Source organism: Mycena indigotica, assembly GCF_014461135.1.
Source record: "Mycena indigotica strain 171206Taipei chromosome Unknown Mind.scaff0002, whole genome shotgun sequence".
Classification (NCBI taxonomy): domain Eukaryota; kingdom Fungi; phylum Basidiomycota; class Agaricomycetes; order Agaricales; family Mycenaceae; genus Mycena; species Mycena indigotica.
The window spans coordinates 1,943,068-1,958,860 of record NW_023503001.1 but is presented as its reverse complement, the minus strand read 5'-3'; the positions used below and the strand labels follow the sequence as shown (position 1 = coordinate 1,958,860).

General features: G+C 49.4%; 3 protein-coding genes across 3 annotated transcripts; 1 reads left to right on the top strand and 2 right to left on the bottom strand.

Moving 5' to 3' along the window:
- MIND_00196700 (uncharacterized protein) lies at nucleotides 1–6,324 on the top strand (the record flags this gene model as incomplete). Its single annotated transcript, XM_037358873.1, has 35 exons — nucleotides 1–56; nucleotides 122–156; nucleotides 205–418; nucleotides 466–527; nucleotides 581–678; nucleotides 728–810; nucleotides 864–1,006; nucleotides 1,062–1,077; nucleotides 1,127–1,169; nucleotides 1,219–1,227; nucleotides 1,283–1,320; nucleotides 1,373–1,605; nucleotides 2,088–2,119; nucleotides 2,176–2,208; nucleotides 2,262–2,291; nucleotides 2,338–2,424; nucleotides 2,476–2,653; nucleotides 2,703–2,823; nucleotides 2,869–3,030; nucleotides 3,082–3,100; nucleotides 3,136–3,233; nucleotides 3,278–3,802; nucleotides 3,858–4,186; nucleotides 4,237–4,604; nucleotides 4,659–4,834; nucleotides 4,887–4,917; nucleotides 4,963–5,214; nucleotides 5,269–5,327; nucleotides 5,379–5,423; nucleotides 5,476–5,560; nucleotides 5,613–5,636; nucleotides 5,686–5,988; nucleotides 6,039–6,066; nucleotides 6,117–6,145; nucleotides 6,193–6,324. 35 exons carry the CDS (start codon nucleotides 1–3, stop codon nucleotides 6,322–6,324), a joined length of 4,176 nt encoding a protein of 1,391 aa, XP_037223968.1.
- Nucleotides 6,325–10,765: 4,441 nt separating this feature from the next.
- Nucleotides 10,766–13,207, bottom strand: MIND_00196600 (Acetamidase Formamidase; the record flags this gene model as incomplete). Its single annotated transcript, XM_037358872.1, has 23 exons — nucleotides 13,139–13,207; nucleotides 13,076–13,089; nucleotides 12,931–13,023; nucleotides 12,841–12,880; nucleotides 12,767–12,788; nucleotides 12,683–12,715; nucleotides 12,490–12,635; nucleotides 12,401–12,437; nucleotides 12,304–12,351; nucleotides 11,971–12,254; nucleotides 11,828–11,923; nucleotides 11,763–11,768; nucleotides 11,692–11,718; nucleotides 11,566–11,643; nucleotides 11,455–11,518; nucleotides 11,374–11,404; nucleotides 11,275–11,326; nucleotides 11,214–11,223; nucleotides 11,146–11,160; nucleotides 11,042–11,091; nucleotides 10,927–10,980; nucleotides 10,844–10,879; nucleotides 10,766–10,801 (listed from the first exon to the last, which is right to left on the bottom strand). Exons 1-23 carry the CDS (start codon nucleotides 13,181–13,183, stop codon nucleotides 10,766–10,768), a joined length of 1,317 nt encoding a protein of 438 aa, XP_037223967.1. The 5' UTR covers nucleotides 13,184–13,207.
- A 353-nt stretch (nucleotides 13,208–13,560) lies between these two features.
- On the bottom strand, nucleotides 13,561–15,559 carry MIND_00196500 (uncharacterized protein; the record flags this gene model as incomplete). Its single annotated transcript, XM_037358871.1, has 5 exons — nucleotides 13,561–14,078; nucleotides 14,127–14,245; nucleotides 14,293–14,420; nucleotides 14,464–15,105; nucleotides 15,158–15,559. 5 exons carry the CDS (start codon nucleotides 15,557–15,559, stop codon nucleotides 13,561–13,563), a joined length of 1,809 nt encoding a protein of 602 aa, XP_037223966.1.
- Between the last annotated feature and the right edge of the window lie 234 nt (nucleotides 15,560–15,793).

The window sequence follows — 15,793 nt, the reverse complement described above, 5'->3', positions numbered from 1 at the left end:
ATGGCGGACCACTACGACCTCGGCGGACTCGACTACGAAACATTTGTGTGGGACCAGTTGCGTCGTCGCGTCTTCTTTCTTTCCTGCCGGAAAACGTGCTGTGCTCATGTGCGATTTGCAGCCGGATGTACCGCAACTTGTTTCTAGCTGGTCTCGGTGCGTCTTCCGGGCCAAGCCTGTTGCTGGATTATCGATGGCATTTAGTGCTGCTGGTCTACGACCACCTCCTGGTGTTCCCTGAGGAAGTCAAGCTGGTCTGGGGGAGGAACTTGAAGCCGAGCACGTGGTGGTACCTGCTTGTAAGGTACACCGCTCTCGTGTCCAGCGGTGTTATCCTCGTGTTCTACTTCGGGCGGCTAAACGAAAGGGTGCGTGGTCCTCGTGAAATGCTTCCAGTGCTGAGTTGGGTGCGGCAGAGGTCTGACTGATGATTTCCTGGTCGGAGCAACGCTCATGATGCAATAGCTGCGAAATAATGGAGAATGTGCTTGAAGCCCTGTTGGTTCTGCAAGAGTGTCTGGTTCAAGGTGAGTACTTCCCTTCAAGTGCCTCACATTCCCCCCCTTGAATCCGTTCACAGCGACCCTTTTTCTTCGAGTTTTCGCAATGTATGGCCGTTCTTTATGGCTCCTCGGGCCTATCTGGGTTGTCGCAAATCTTAATCTCGGTCTTGGGATAGTACGCACTCGCATTCTCGTTTCTTTTCAATAACTTATCATCATCTCAGTGGACTATAGCCACATATGGACGACCCCGAATGTTAGATGCTCCGGGAATGGTGGGATGTCATACGGCGATTCCGCATAAAACGCATGTTCAAAGTTTACTTTGCTTGAACTCCGTCATGCTCAATTTACCTGTAGAGGCCTCCGTTTAGGAGGAACTTGGATCGCACAAATGGTTTCGGATACCATGGTGTTCGGTCTGACTGTCTATCGCGCCTACCAGGAGCAGGCTGTGATGACCGCTCTTCCGAGCTCTCTTATTGAGCGTATGGCACGAGATGGTATGTTACATGTGTCGTTGAAGCCTTACCCTGACGCCGCTGAATTTGTCTCAAGGAGCATTGTACTTTGGGTATGTTTGTGCATGTGTGAATGTGTCCAGTGTGGCTAATTCATGAAAGCATAATCGTCCTCGCGAACCTGGCGAACGTGTTGACGTGTTTTGTGAGTCCATTTCCGCTTGTATCGACCAGCTTACTTACTCGTTTCTCAGTTGGGCGATGTTCGTAGACTTTAAAACCTCAGCTTTGTTTCTAGCTAACCTTCCATCCACCCAGATCATTATCGCCGGGTTACTATCTTGGTGGACTACATCGTATGTGCCAATCCATCCTCCCATTCCATGCCAATTGACGTCTCCAACCTAGCTTGTCCATCGTACTAATATGTCGCCTTATCCTAAACATGCAAGAAATGGCCCCCGTTGGCGCGCGGACAGAGGGCCTCGACAGTACCGAGTTGGAAGGGATCCACTTTGCCGCTGAAGCGGGTCGAAGAGCCCATCGTCAGCGCCACAACTCGACGCCAGACCTGAGGACGGGTGATTCAAGTTTGGAGGCACCGTTAGAGGTTGGAGGCGGTATTTCGCAACGTCATCACTGTCAGTGGTCTATTTACGAGTCGGAGAGCCCTGGGCGGTCGGGCACGGGAACGTCGGAGGGTTCATCACGACAGAATCAGGAAATGAGCGCCGGGGGCAATTTAATTAACGCGTAATGTTGTACGACTAAGCTGATATCGTCGGGGCTGATCCTGCATGCATAAACAGCGATATCCCTGTGTGCTCAAGCAGAACACTCCTTCAAGCCGAACAACCCTCTCTTATCCGTGGCTCTCAAAGGCAACCTGCTGCCTGGGAATTTTGTCTCCAAACCTCTTGAGTCTTCCCCAGCCACACGTGACATCACCATCTTTTCCTTCCCTTCCTCCACCTCTTTTTTTGTACCACCACATGAGCGGCAGCTCCCACGAAAAGGAGGGGGCCCCTGCCACTCCTCCACAAGAAGAAATCGCTGCTGGTGGCACGAACAAGACATCCAACCCATATTCGAGCTTCTTCGCGTGGCTGAGACCCGCACTCAGCACGCGGCGGACTCTCAAAACATGGACAAGATGTATCCTCGTTCTCGCCGCTACCGTCGTTCTTATCGTTGATAATGCTACCCTCCAGTCGATGGGCCAAGCCGGCTTCTTTTCAATGATTGTGGGCATCCTCCTTCCGCCTTCGCTGGCGTTGAGTCTGTTTATCTTCGCAAGCTTGACGCTCGTGGTGGGGATGCTGCTTGGGTGGGCGTGGGGCGTGGCAGCAATGGTCTCAGCGCTACATGTTCAGGATAAGGCGTTGTTGGCACAGAGGGTGGGACTACTACGCCAGGCTGGCGCGGCAGCAAACCTAACAGCAGCTCAATCGCAGCTTCAGGTACGTGACTACGGTCACCTCTTGTGCTCACTACTCACCTTTCTTTTAAAGTTGCAAGAACAAATCTTCCATGGATATTTCCTCGACCCACGTTCTTCAGCGGTTTATGGCGCGTTTTTCTTTATCGGAACTTTCTTCTTCGGCGTCGTCCGTGCTAGAGTGCCTCGTCTCATGCTTACCGGAATATTCGGGACCATCGTTCTCGACGCAGTTTGCACCATTGGACCTCGTGTGTCATCTATTTTGTTCTGCTCCTAATACCATCTTACCTTCTACAGTGTTGCCCTCGCAAAACTACTTAATTGCCAAGATGTTCCTTATCCCGACCGCCTACTATCTCGCCATCGCAATCACCTCCCTTGTCCTCATCTTCCCCGAAAGCCTCAACCACGTCTGGCTGTATGTGTTTTTTCTACCGAGAAGCCACAAACTGACTTCGAATAGGACCACAGTCGATACGGCCTTCTTCGGGGAATGTTTCCATTCCAAGCACAAGATCTTTACTTATGGCTCCCACAGCCTGCCTCTTCACTTCTCTCTCTCCAATCAGCCGCCCTCCATTCTCGTCCGTCAGATACAGCTCAATGGGCTGCTGGTGCAGCAAAGGTCAATTTTTCATAAGCCGAAGCATATGTTGCTAAAAACAAGCCATTCCAGAGTTCCGCAGCTAGGGCGGGTTTGTCGGGAGGTTTAGCGGCGCTTGGAGCCCAGATTGGGCTTATCGATCTCGAAATAAGCATGGGAAGACTTGGGCCCGGCGATTTGAAGCGTATTGCACCAGAGATTCGAGCGCTAGGTTTCCGCGTTGCGTATGTTATCCCGTTGTCTAAGAACAACCACTGAATTATTCTAGCGCTCTTGTGGCCTTTCAAACAGCTGTGTCGGCTATCCATGAAGACGACAGGAAGGATGCTGATCGCGCTGCCGCGATAGAGAAGGAGCGCAATATTCCATCTACAAGCAGCACCCCCAAGCTGTCAACGCATGAAACGCGGTTCGCAAGGCGGAGACGGGTTTTGGCTCAGCGAGAACTTGCACATGGGCATGCGTTGGACGACCTGGTCCCCATTCTCGCTGAAGCATCCTTACCGTTGCGAACGACATGCGAGAAGAGCATGAAAGCACTTCGGGTCTGGTTCGACGAGTGTAATTCCGGGCGGTGGACAAGTCTAGTTCGCAAAAGAAGCAAGACGGATATCGAAAAGAGCCATTCAGCGTTGGTCAATGTTACTGCGGAGCTCAAAGACCGACTCGAACAGTGGCGAAAGGAGGGGCGGATTGGGTTGATCAAGCCATACGAGCGGTTCTTCGATCCGGGGACAGGGAAACTCAAGCAGGAGCTGGTGTCTGGTTCAGGAAATGGGATGTTTGCTGTTCGGTGAGTCTGGCCTCTTACTTGATACTTACATATATGGTGCTCATCAATATGTAAGATCACTCTTCATATGTTTCGTCTTTTGCGATACGGTAGACGCCTTCGGGGCTCGTCTACTTTCTCTCCTTGCTCTCGCAACGGACCTTGATTCTCGTCGCCCTCATCCCCGACTATGGCTTCCCAGTGGCTTCGGCAAACTTTGGAGAAAGATGACAAGCCGAGCTCCTGCCCCGCTAGATAGCTCGCCGCTTGCGATGGGCATTCATCGTGACCCAGCGGTGTATGATGATGCTGAAATTCACGAAGCAGAATCTAGCACAGAGGACATATCCGAAACAGCTTTCGAAGAACGAGAAGAAGAAGAGCGAGAATTGACACCGGCCCGTCGTATGCGTTTATCATCTCAGCTATATCATCTTTCTCACAACACATTACAGCGAAAAATCCAGATGCCCGCGAGCCTACTTCCACTCTGGGCAGACTGAGCGTGCGCATAGGCAGTGGCCTTCGATTCTTCAAATCGGACGAGGGCATTTTTGCCCTTCGCCATGCATTCTTGTCGCTTGCATTCTGGGTTCCTTCAGTTGTTCCACACTCAGCTTGGTTCTACTACTCCAACAAGGGGCTGTGGGCGTTGATTATGGGCCAAATGGGACTGGCAACCTATGCTGGCGACCAGCTCTTCGGTGTTGCAACCAGGCTCGTGGGAACAGGCTTGGGATTGCTGCTCGGAATGGTTATGTGGTATATTGCGGCACCAGGCCTTCACACAAGCGGTAACCCGTATGCTGTTGTTGTCGTTACGGTACATGGATTTTTCTTTTTCTATCTAATACTATCTCATTTTTTCATTCTCCAGACCGTTTTCGTTGCTCCATTTCTGGTCGCTAGGATATCGGCGCCACCAACGCAGATGCTACTCTGGTCCATGATTGGTATCACCGGTGTCTTCGTCGTTGGCTACTCGTGGCTCGACACCCACCTCGTCGTCATTGGTAACCAAGGGGTCGGAATAAGTCTTGGATGGCGAAGAGCGTGAGTGTGGTGTCCTGTAGCCCTCCAAACTGAAAGTGTCATGTTTTTTTAGGCTGCTGGTTATGATTGGATTTACTGGCGCAGTCCGTCAATCTTTTGCTCATTGCTCTCAAGTTAATCGTCCTTAGGGTATCATCATGCTTTTCCCGCGTCCAACTTCGAGCAGAACACTAGTTCGGCGGACGGTTGCTGCGTCCCTGCACGAGATTGGGTTCCTCTTTGGGCAGCAGGTGGAGGATTTTCTTGCCGAAGAAACCCGTGCTCGAGCGGGCCATTTAGAGAAGGAGGAGATCGACCATTTGGATATGACGCCGCGAGATAAGGTGTCTCCAAAGGAGCGCCGAATTCGACGGGTTTCCCAGCGAATATTGATTTTAATTGTATGTTACATATCCATGTATCCGCTCTGGAGTTGACTACTAATGATGTTATAGGAGCGATTGCAAGGATTGGCGCCGTCCTTGGTAACTGCCCGATGGGAGCCACAAGTACAGTGGGTTCTTATTCGTCCGTGTCGTCGAATGCCTCTTATGCCGAGCCTTAGGGGACTTTGGCCTCATGACCAGTATGCGGCGCTTCATCAAAAAGAGTATCCGTTGTCAGATGCCTCTACTGCACTTCAAATTGACATGGTTATCCAGATTGAGATTGGCAACTTGTTTGGCACTTTTGACGGGCGCATTCTCCAAACTGGACCCTACGTGGTGTAGCATTCTGGTCGAACGTGTCAGTATATTTTCATTCTATTGCATGCTTGGATTTAAACCTCACTACGCAGACACCGTTCTTGAATCCGAATCTCGTATGGGGTTTATGTATGGTATTATAAGTTTGACCGAGGCTTGGAATAGCTTTCGGACATTTTCTCCACCATCGACATCTTGTCGCATTCCCTTATAGCCGGACGACCGATTCCTGCTTCGCTTCCTCTGCTCCGAGATCGACTTTTGTACCACGAAACGCTCATCCGCGCACTGAACAACGCGGCCCTCGGCGAGCCTGCACTATCGATGCCCCAACAATCTGCAGCTCCCAGTCTCGATGATGCATCGGATGGCGAGGAGGATGTCGATTCGCATGCGACTGAGCTCAAGGGCGGCAAGGTCGACGGCGCCAGTATCGGTTTCAAGGAGCTTTCGCTGAGCGTGTTGATGGTGAGCCCTATTGTGTGATTTGTACCTATATGCATGTTTATTTCGGTCAGGATGAACAACTGCCAACACATTCTACTGGTATGGATGGTGTCTACTCACTTGATCCCTGTACTGACGGGAATATACAGCTGTTATTGCTCTAGGAAGCATTCTTACGGTATGTCGGCTGTCATTTATGCCTTCAGACACTGAAAATTTCCCAAGGTTCTCGACGACATAGCTGCGATCGTGCGGGAGCTGTGTGGGGAGACGACTTTCCGAGGATTAGATGCCCTTCAGAGAGAGTACCTTGGTCGGGAGGAGGCCGCAATTGGCACATATCGAACTCAGAGATAATTGAGGACAACGTGAAAACTCAATATAGTAGGACTAGCTAGTATATTTGCTTCTGCTCTCAATAGTGCATGTAATGCCACCACTTCCTGGGCATGTCTTACTCACTGGCCTTGCCTTCGCATTTGACGGGTTGTTTTTCTAGTGTGTTCCTTCCAGTAATTGAGGCCCCTCCATGTCCATTTCTCATTGCCCAAACATTCCAAACGGTAACGATATTACTTATTCTGGCCAAACAGGACTCAGACCTGTGCTGAGATTCTTGCCTACCATGAATTATTCAAATTTTACTGTAGTGGGAATTGACAGGATATAGAAAAATAGTGAAAAGAGGATTTGTGGAATACTACTTCCAACTCTTCTTGAAGGATGATTTTGGATATAGTAAGTATATAGTCGGAAACTTTCTGTATGTCACAATCACTCTGCTGTTTGGGATATCAACTAGGGTTTGTCATGTTATGTCATAGTTTATTGAAACTCCTGTCCCGGAATCAGTGATGTTCTTATAATTCGGGGCCCTAAATGAACCTTTTGGATGATATAGGGCCTATATAGGCTTAGGGCCCTAATTTAGGCCCACTTGTTTAGCACCTAATATTCAAAAAAAAAAAAAAAAAAAAAAATTGTAATTATTATGTGTACTGTGATAGGAGTAAGTATAGTACTTATTAATAATAGTCAATGTACTGATATGAAAGCTAGCTAGCAACAGAGTACTACTGACCCATTTCAATCAATTCAGCGGGCCTGTGGCCTGTAACTATTTGGCCGCAGGCCAAATTTTGCATGGCCTCTTACCTGATTAGGAAATTCGGCACACCACAGGCATGGAAAATTTGAAAATCTTCCTAATTGGGACACTTTGGGACCAAATAATTTGGCTGTGACCTGTGACCTGCTGAAATATTTCAGCCAAAAAATCAGATGTGACCGTGACCGGCCTAATTGAATGAAATGGGTCAGCAGTCATAGCATGTAGCCAGCAGTGTATCAACACTGTTTAGCACACCATTCTACAAAGACCCTTGTGTGAGGGGGATTCCAACTATGAATATGTACAGATGATGTAGAAAGAAGAAAGAAAAGAAGTGACCGTGACTACCTGTGAAACTGGCATAAGGCCAGGTTTACACCCTCCCCTTCTCAGAGAAAAAACTACCCTCCCAACTAATGTTAACTGCAAGCGCTTCACATACCAGTAGATCTGGGTTACGTGGCAAACATGACAACCCTACCCTGCGAATCTCGTCTTCGCAAGTGAGTTTGGATATCCGAGGATTCTGTGCTGTCGGGTGCTGGCATGACTGCTGTTAGCACTGACTGTTCTTCTGCCAGACTATGCTCTGTGATACTGTCTTGGCTGAGGCCAGCCTCCCAAGCATTGAGATGCTCTAAGTCCTCGACTTCAGACTCATCAACCCATTCATCATCCTCATGGCCATCGCCATACCACCGTACCTTGAACTGTCTCCTGTTCCGGTGTTTACGCTCATCCACAATTCATTCAACCAAAAATTCCTCTCCTCCGTCCAGGGTTAGGACAGGTGGAGGATGGTCCAATGCCCTGCCAGGAAACATTTCATTAGCATTCTCCACAAACAGCTTAACTTCCGACATGTGGAAAACTAGATACAAATTCTCATGCCCTTTCATGTTCAAGGTAACCATTAATGCCTTGTCATGTATGGAGACGATCTTGAAAGGCCATCTGTCAGACTGCGGGTCGGGCCGTGCAAGGACTCCTCCTAAGAACGCGTGCCCGGAACAGAACAGACAGATCGTCGGGCCCACGAGTACGGCGAGTGGGGTAGATTGAAACCAAAAGGGCCCGTTAACTTGGTCCCTCCGTCACGCTGTCGGTGGTTGAAGGTTCGAATCGGGTCGTGTCGGGCCCGATGAGTTGTTGGCACCTCCTTGCACGGAGAAAGGTAGTTCTTCAGACGATCTAAGCGATAGAGTACATGGTACGCTATTGCGCATTATATATGCGGGCCCGCAAAGGGGTGATTAGACACTTTGGCCTTTCCTGCTCCTCCTTGCCCTCGTTCCTGGACGCAGAGGGGACGATCATACATCCCTTGTGGGCCAGGCGCTACCCCTAACCTCCTAGCACTCCTCCCCGTCCCCTGGTGTCGAGTTGGGCTTGACAACGGCTCGACGCATCGTTCTCGGTCACGTGCTTCCCACATGTGCATTCCTCCTACTGGGGCGCATGTTCCCCGTCATCACGTGCTGCGTGTTACGGGCCCACGATGGCCCAACACCAGCGCCGGAGTGGACGGGCTGGGTCTTATCCATGACACCATCGCTCCAAACCAGGAACTTAGCCACTTGGCCTTTCCCTAGTTTCAGGTAATGCTTCCGCCTTTTACCCGTGCTCAGCACAACATGGTCACCAATTTTGAAAGGTGGGTTTGGTTTACATGTTTTATTTGCTGGTTCCGCCTATGTTGCCTTAGCTGCAATCATGTTATCGCGCGCTTCCGCGATATTGTTATCTAGCTTGTCAATGATTGCTTGGGCATTAACAAATTCTGCCACCAAGGATCTGTCCCCATGATTCACGATTGGAGGCATGATTCTCGGTGCACGCCCATAGCACAGCTGGAAATCCAAATAGCCCGTTGAAGTGTTCACCGTGTTCATAATCGCAAACCTGATCCGTGGCAGCACATGGACCCAACCCCGTTGATTTGCACTGACATGGTAATAAATGCACTATATCACTGTCTTGTTCATTTGTTCACTTGCACCATCTGTCTGAGGGTGATACGCTGTAGACATCTTCAGTTTCACTCCCGTCAGCTTGTGAAGGGCCTTCCAGAACTTCGATACAAAGAGTTTGTCCTGGTCCGTGACCAACTCCAGTGGAAGGCCGTTCTCACAGTACCACCTGTCAAAGAACAAGAGTGCAAAATCCTCCGCAGAAATGTCTGTCCGAGTCAGAAGCAACTGTACATCTGAACTGAGGTGATTGGTCAACGTTGCCAGGCAGTTGTAGCCATCATCCTCTGGTAGTGGACCTACAAAGTCTATTGCCACAGAATCACACCTGTCATCTGGAATAGGCAGCGGGTGTAGTAGGCCCGGTTTGCATCTAGTGCTCGATTTGTTGTGCTGGCAATCTGGGAACGCAGGGATGTAGCAAGATTCAGGTTCCTTCCGCATATTGGGCCAATAGTAACTATCACACAATGACGCATAGGATTTATTGAACCCAAAGTGGCCCAATACATCATGTGCTATCTGAAAGAAAACCGCATACAGGTTGTGAGCACGAGGGATCACCAAGTGTTCATTTATGAACCACAGACCGTTGTCTGTTCGCAACCCCAGCAGTGAGCCTAGCAGTGGTGGCAGCTTCATCGTCCATTTGTCAAGTGCATAGCCGCTACGAATTGACTCAAGCAGCTCGTCATCTGCTGTTATGTCTTTTATAAATTATAAATAAGTATGTGTAGTTTTCCAAAGGTGGTATGAATGAGAGCTATATATACAATCCTTTTAATCCTATGAATAAAATCTCATATTTGGTCCATATTTATCACATCTTTGGACCTAATGTTTCTCTGATTTTTGGGCTACCACCTATCTTTTTCTAAGCAATATATAGTAGGCCTACAAGATTGTGGTAAAATAAGCTATTAATGTTCAGTATTATTGACATGACTAAGGGATATGGTCAGTCAACCATCTAGCCTCTATTTTGGCTTTGACAGGACAAACCTGCTCCTCTAGTAGCCCTGGCATCACTTAATTACCTCCCCCATCGAAACACCAGTTTGTTTGAGGGTCATGGATAGTGACAGTGACAGTGATGTAAGTGTGTCCTAGCTTTGTAAGTGGCTGCTTCATGGCATCATATGCTTTGTAGACAGCACTGCTAAACTTGAAAGCTGCTAATCCAGCCTGACCTGCTACTTGTTTTTCTTGCCACACAGCCCTGCACCAGTTTCAGACACCTTCCTAACTACTCTTTGAATCCAGTCATAGTTAATGGAGCACTACGTGTGTGTATGTGTGTGTGAGCATCTATTGCTATGGGTTTGGGAGAGGGATTTACACCGGTGCCCCGCTGATATGGACAGTGTCTAAGCCATGTTGCACAACCGACACTTTGCCGGAGTGGTTAACGGGCAGGCCTGCTAAGCCTGTGTGCTTTGCACGCGTGCGTTCGAATCGCACAGGTGTCGTAGTTTTCCTTGTTGCTGCTGGTTGTTTTATTTTATTTTTTACTGTGCTAAGTTCCACCGTCGAGCTCTTCATACGATTTTGTTTTCAGTCTGCTGCCCACTCCGTTATATATTCGAAACCAACACACACTATATTTCTGAACCGTTGGAACGATATTGACCGCGAGTGTGGACAAAGTATAGATGTACAACTTCAGTTTGAACTACCCAGGATTGATGGTTCTCGTTATTATACAATTCCATCGCTTCTAATAGCGCATTGCCCGAAGTCCTGAAGTGCATCTCTGAGCAAGGAGGAAAGAATGATCAGTACAACGCTGACTGACCTGTTTGGTGAGCCCTTCTGGTTTAGGCAGGATGTCCTGTAACATTTGCTGAAGTGCGGTTCAGTAATAAGTAGACGACATACGTGTTCGAAGATGCCCGTTGGAATAGCAAGCGTGACGCATGCATTGGGAGAGTCCTGCCACAATGGAGATCCAATTCAAGCGAATTCCGGTGATAATTGAATAGCGGAAGCTTACGACGAGAGCGCCGACATGGCTTTCGACGGGTGCAGCGGATAGCAGAAGATCTGTTTGAAGTACTCAATATCAATGTGGATGCGATGAGTTGAACTGGGACATACATGCTTGTTCGCGGGCTGAAGCAAAAAACAATGATGAAATCCGGCGAGGGAGACGATGTGGTACATACTATATCCGACCTATTCGACAATGAGATCCCCGAAAACAAACATTTTAACAATAAAACACACCTTCATGAGATATGCAATTGCATTGAGAGCCGCCTGCTTATATGCGACTGTCCTGAAAGCCCAGTCAGTGAAAGCAGACTGCGGCCCGTTGACGCCTACGCATCCATGTTGTACTGCTTTCCGTCTCCATCTGCACCATAATCAGCGGCGCGACTTGACAAATCAACCACGATAACCGACGATAGTCGACACTAATGCCCTCAAAGATAACCTTCTGCGAGTAGAGAGGGTCGATGGGTGATGGCTGTAGCGTGTTATCGAGTGGCTGGCCTGGATGAGGATGACACAAACAAGGAATATAGGCTGCTTCAGTGCAAACTTCTCGACGCCGCCTTTGATGATTCCGCATTTGAAGGTGATTATTCCTGCCTATCGCGCTGGTTCAGTGCCGATTATGAAACGCTAGAGCCAACGAACCATCTCAATCGCACCACAGAAGGAAAGCTTGGGGGGTCAGCCAAAGCTCACGCGTATAGAGAGTAGACTACCTCCCCCTAAATGAAAAGTTGCAAATCAGCGATTTTCATAGTGAGGGCAAATCCAGGCGACTAACATCGCCTTGTGAGAAATGCAGATCGCCAACGGAAAGGTTAGCGCCAGGGATGAATACGGGGAAGTAACATCGCGAGCCTCTTGAGAGATTCTTAATCTGCGATATATCAGCAATAGCACTCAAGTTGGCGCCTCCTGGCCTACATCGCAGTTTCCTCCGTGTTCCCGGCCGGGAATTGTCCTTGCGCCTTCCTCTGCGATCTTCTGTCTTATTCCTTCATCAAGCCCGTCTTGGCCAACATATGCTCCGACTGGGTTCGGTGCAAATGCGACGGCAGGAACGGCATTTGGGTGCTCTGCGATCAATGCGCCTTCTCGTTCGTTCCACTTTGCAAGCAATTCAGCAGAAGGAGCGGTTCCAATGAGGCCTGGATGCGACACCCCCGCAAAACGGACCCCGGGAATATGCCGCGAGCTCGCATAAATTCCTGAGTCACTGTGGTCAGATTTAACCGGAAAACCCTTGAGGAAAACTACCATGGAAGTCCCAGATGGCCTTGCACGCTTTGCTGTTGAATTCCTGGGCTAATGAGCAGTTTATGGCGGGTTGTTTTGAGCGGAAAATAGCCCGCACCAAATAAGCCACCTCCGTTAGTCAGTTCAAAAATTCCCTGCTCTTCATCAGCCCGAATGTCCCATATAGAGCTGCACGAAAACATTGACCGTATATCCCCAAGGCATCTTCTCAAACGGTGTAACATCCAGGATATCCACCACAAGGCAGTCGCCTGGTTCTGCGCCTTCAACGGCAATGGGTCCCGAGAGGTTATGCACTTTGCTCAGGTCGACATTTTTCACGTCGTCGCTGGCTGAAGCTGATAAGTACTAGCCTCCGTGAAGGAGCCCCCTGACGCACTATCGTTGTTTCCTATCTGCGCTCCGGTCCAGTCTTGTGTTCATGTCATCATGGGTGTGTGAATTCTTCCGAAAAGTAACTGACCAACACACTCGATCTTGAAGACCTTTATGATGTGGTCAGCCGTGAGAAGAAATAGCGGGATGAATCAAAGTAACCTCGCCCGGTTTCACTGTAGCGAAGGCTGGGATGTCTGGGCTGCGCCGCTCTATAAGCCACCTCGAATAGGAAGAGTAAGCGGTGCCTACTGCCAACGATTATGCAAGCCCTGCGTCGAGTTCTTGTCAGCAACAGTGACAACAGCGGTAGTAGAGAATCTTACCTTCTGTTGGTCTGCAGGTCTGGAAGATATCGTCACCACTTCCCTTTTGAGAATCGCATGAAACCGCTTACACAAAGGGGTCAACCTAAGAAGGATATCAAGTCGAGGACAATGGGAAAACATTCGATGCGGACTTGAATGAGCGTTGGATGCGGGACTGAGTTTGCTTGGGTCGCCATGTAGCTTCTTGGACTCGCTGAGCTTGTGAGGTAAGTGAGCAAGTAGGGGAGGGGTGGGAATAAGTAGAGATAGTGGGGAAGCCTGGGATAACTTCAATCCAGATAAGAAACGAAGCACAAGCTTCAGTCTGAGCGGGGAGCCGCCCTGATCCCAGGACGAGATGGACGTGGAAACGAGTCATGGGGTCGTATTACGGCGGAGAAAGAGCGTGAATAGCAATAATAGTCTGAATAGAGTACCTTCTATGTGAATGCAGATTGGGGAAAAGAGGGGGGAAAGATATTAAGAAGAATATCGAAAGGAAGGTAAGTAAAAACGAGGAAGAATGAATTCGTACGTTCCATAGTTCCATGTCCAGTCCATAAAACTTGTAATCTTAATCCGCCCTGCGAACCACATAACGATCCCAGCCTGGAGCGACGATCGACAGCGTTAGGTTGTCGACCTTCATTGCCTCGAGAACCCTCAACATCTCGGCTTCCAATGCTTGTTCTTTTTCCCGTTTACTTGCGCTGCCAATACCAGCTGCGGCCAGTGTTGTCCCCCTACTCTTCCCTTTCTCCTTGTCCTTCTCCTTATGACTATGTCCATGATGATGATGGTGGTGACCGTGTTCGCAAACATGAGTATGGTGCGGACAAGACCCAAGTAAACTCGGGTCGGCTGCTGGTGTTGGAACGTGAACAAACTTCAGTCGTCTGTCATCCAACCCAGTTCGGGCAAATGGAAGAGGTTTTGGTTTTTTGGTTTTGACGATGCCTAATCGTTCGCCGGATGGGTTTATGGACGACGTAGATGACGATAATGTCTCGGATGGTGCAGGAGGAAGGAGCAAAACCAGCTCTTGGATTGCATCCACGTTCGTGGGTTGCAACTTCAATATTGCACGAAGATCTAGAAAAGTTAAGTGGACAGGAAACGAACAAAGATATCTCCACATACCGCGAATAGCCTCCTCATCCCGACCTAGCATTTTCCGCGCCTTGGCCCGACGAAAGTACCCTTTGACGCTATGGTGCTGACTAAGCGCTTTGGTGCAAGCCGCTTCTGCAGCGATCCAGCTTCAAAATAGGTTACAGAGATATGAAACACGTTGAGGAAAACATACTTGGAAAGCTTCAAGTTTGCCGCCGCAAGATTGAGTTGATAATGAGGAAGCTCGGGTTCAATGTCATATGCAGCTTGGTAGTGTTGGACAGCAGAGAGGTAGTCGCCTTTGCGGAAGGCAACGTTGCCCTGTTTCATATGTCATTAAGCACTGAGAACAGTTTCCGCTTACCTCCTCCTTTTTTCGCTCGGCTTTGACAAAACGCCATTCCATCAGTTCCCCAATCGTCATATCGTTTTCGAAGTTATCTTCATTCTCCGGAAGGGGCTCCAAACCAAACTCGGGACCACCGAAATCCAGTGATATTTCCCAAATATCCTCTTCCTCGTCTGTGTCCCAGCCAAAAACACCACTGCCGCGCCCGTCCCATTCTCTCTGTTTGCCCAAACGAACACCATTTTCCTCCTCATCTTCTCTAACAGTTCTCTCGCAAACCTCGCCCAAATGGTCGGTGGAGCATCCACAGTCGCACCATTTCGTCGTTAACTTGTCCCGTAAAACGGTGCCATACCCACGAACGTCAAACTCCCGCGCCACTCTCCAGAGGGTTTGCGAGAGCTTTTCATAACCCAGCCGTAATTTGGGACACCATTCATTCTTCGGTCCCCATATAGATGCATATTTCGCTTCGCAAGCTTGTTCTAATGCAATTTCGCCTTCCTCGAGCGACCCAAGATGTGGCGGCTTCGCGAATGCGGGAGGGGGCATTGCTTCAAGCGATTCAAGGTGGCTTTTGACGGCGTCGTAATGTGGTAACAGTCGATTGGAATGTAAACCGCGCTTTTGGCAGACGTGGATATTATTGGACATGGCCTGAGGGATACGGGTTAATATTCAGACCGTAAGAAAGCGGTTATAAACGCACAAAGTGTCGAAAGGCAGTGTATGACCACAAAACGCTCTTGGTCGCTACCCTTTCCCCAGCCTGTCGCATATCCATACCAATGGCCGCCCGAAAGAAGTCTTTAATCTCGTCTGTGTCTGCGTTGTAGGCAGCCCAGCCCGGACCTCCCAGCGCTGCACAGCGGATGACAAACGTTGGGAGGTGGACGAGGGCGATACTGTAAAGCCGGGTGGAGAACAACCTCGCAATGTCCTGCTCATAGCGGAGTAGGATGATCCTGGCTATAGCCCGCTCAAGTTTGGTAACTGGAGACAAAGGGATTGGGCGCTCCACTTGCTGTGTGGGCAACGTTTTCTTGCTGGGTGACTTCTTGACTGGGGTGGTAGCGGCGCGCTTTTTTACATGCGAGTATTTTGCAGGCATCTGGGAGAGCAGCGTGAGCAGAGACTCGAGAAGCCACGAAGTAGCTTACCTTGGCCAATAAGTTAAGGTTTCACCAACCAGCCAAAAGTCTGCACAGTTATGAGTGAGGGTATTCAGGAGGACGAAAGCAATGTCACCTACTATGTAGCCGTGGAGAGCCCGCAGGCGGACAGGACTGGGGCGAATGTGAGGTCTGGAGCTAAAGGACCCATCAAGAACTATGGAGAGAAGCGA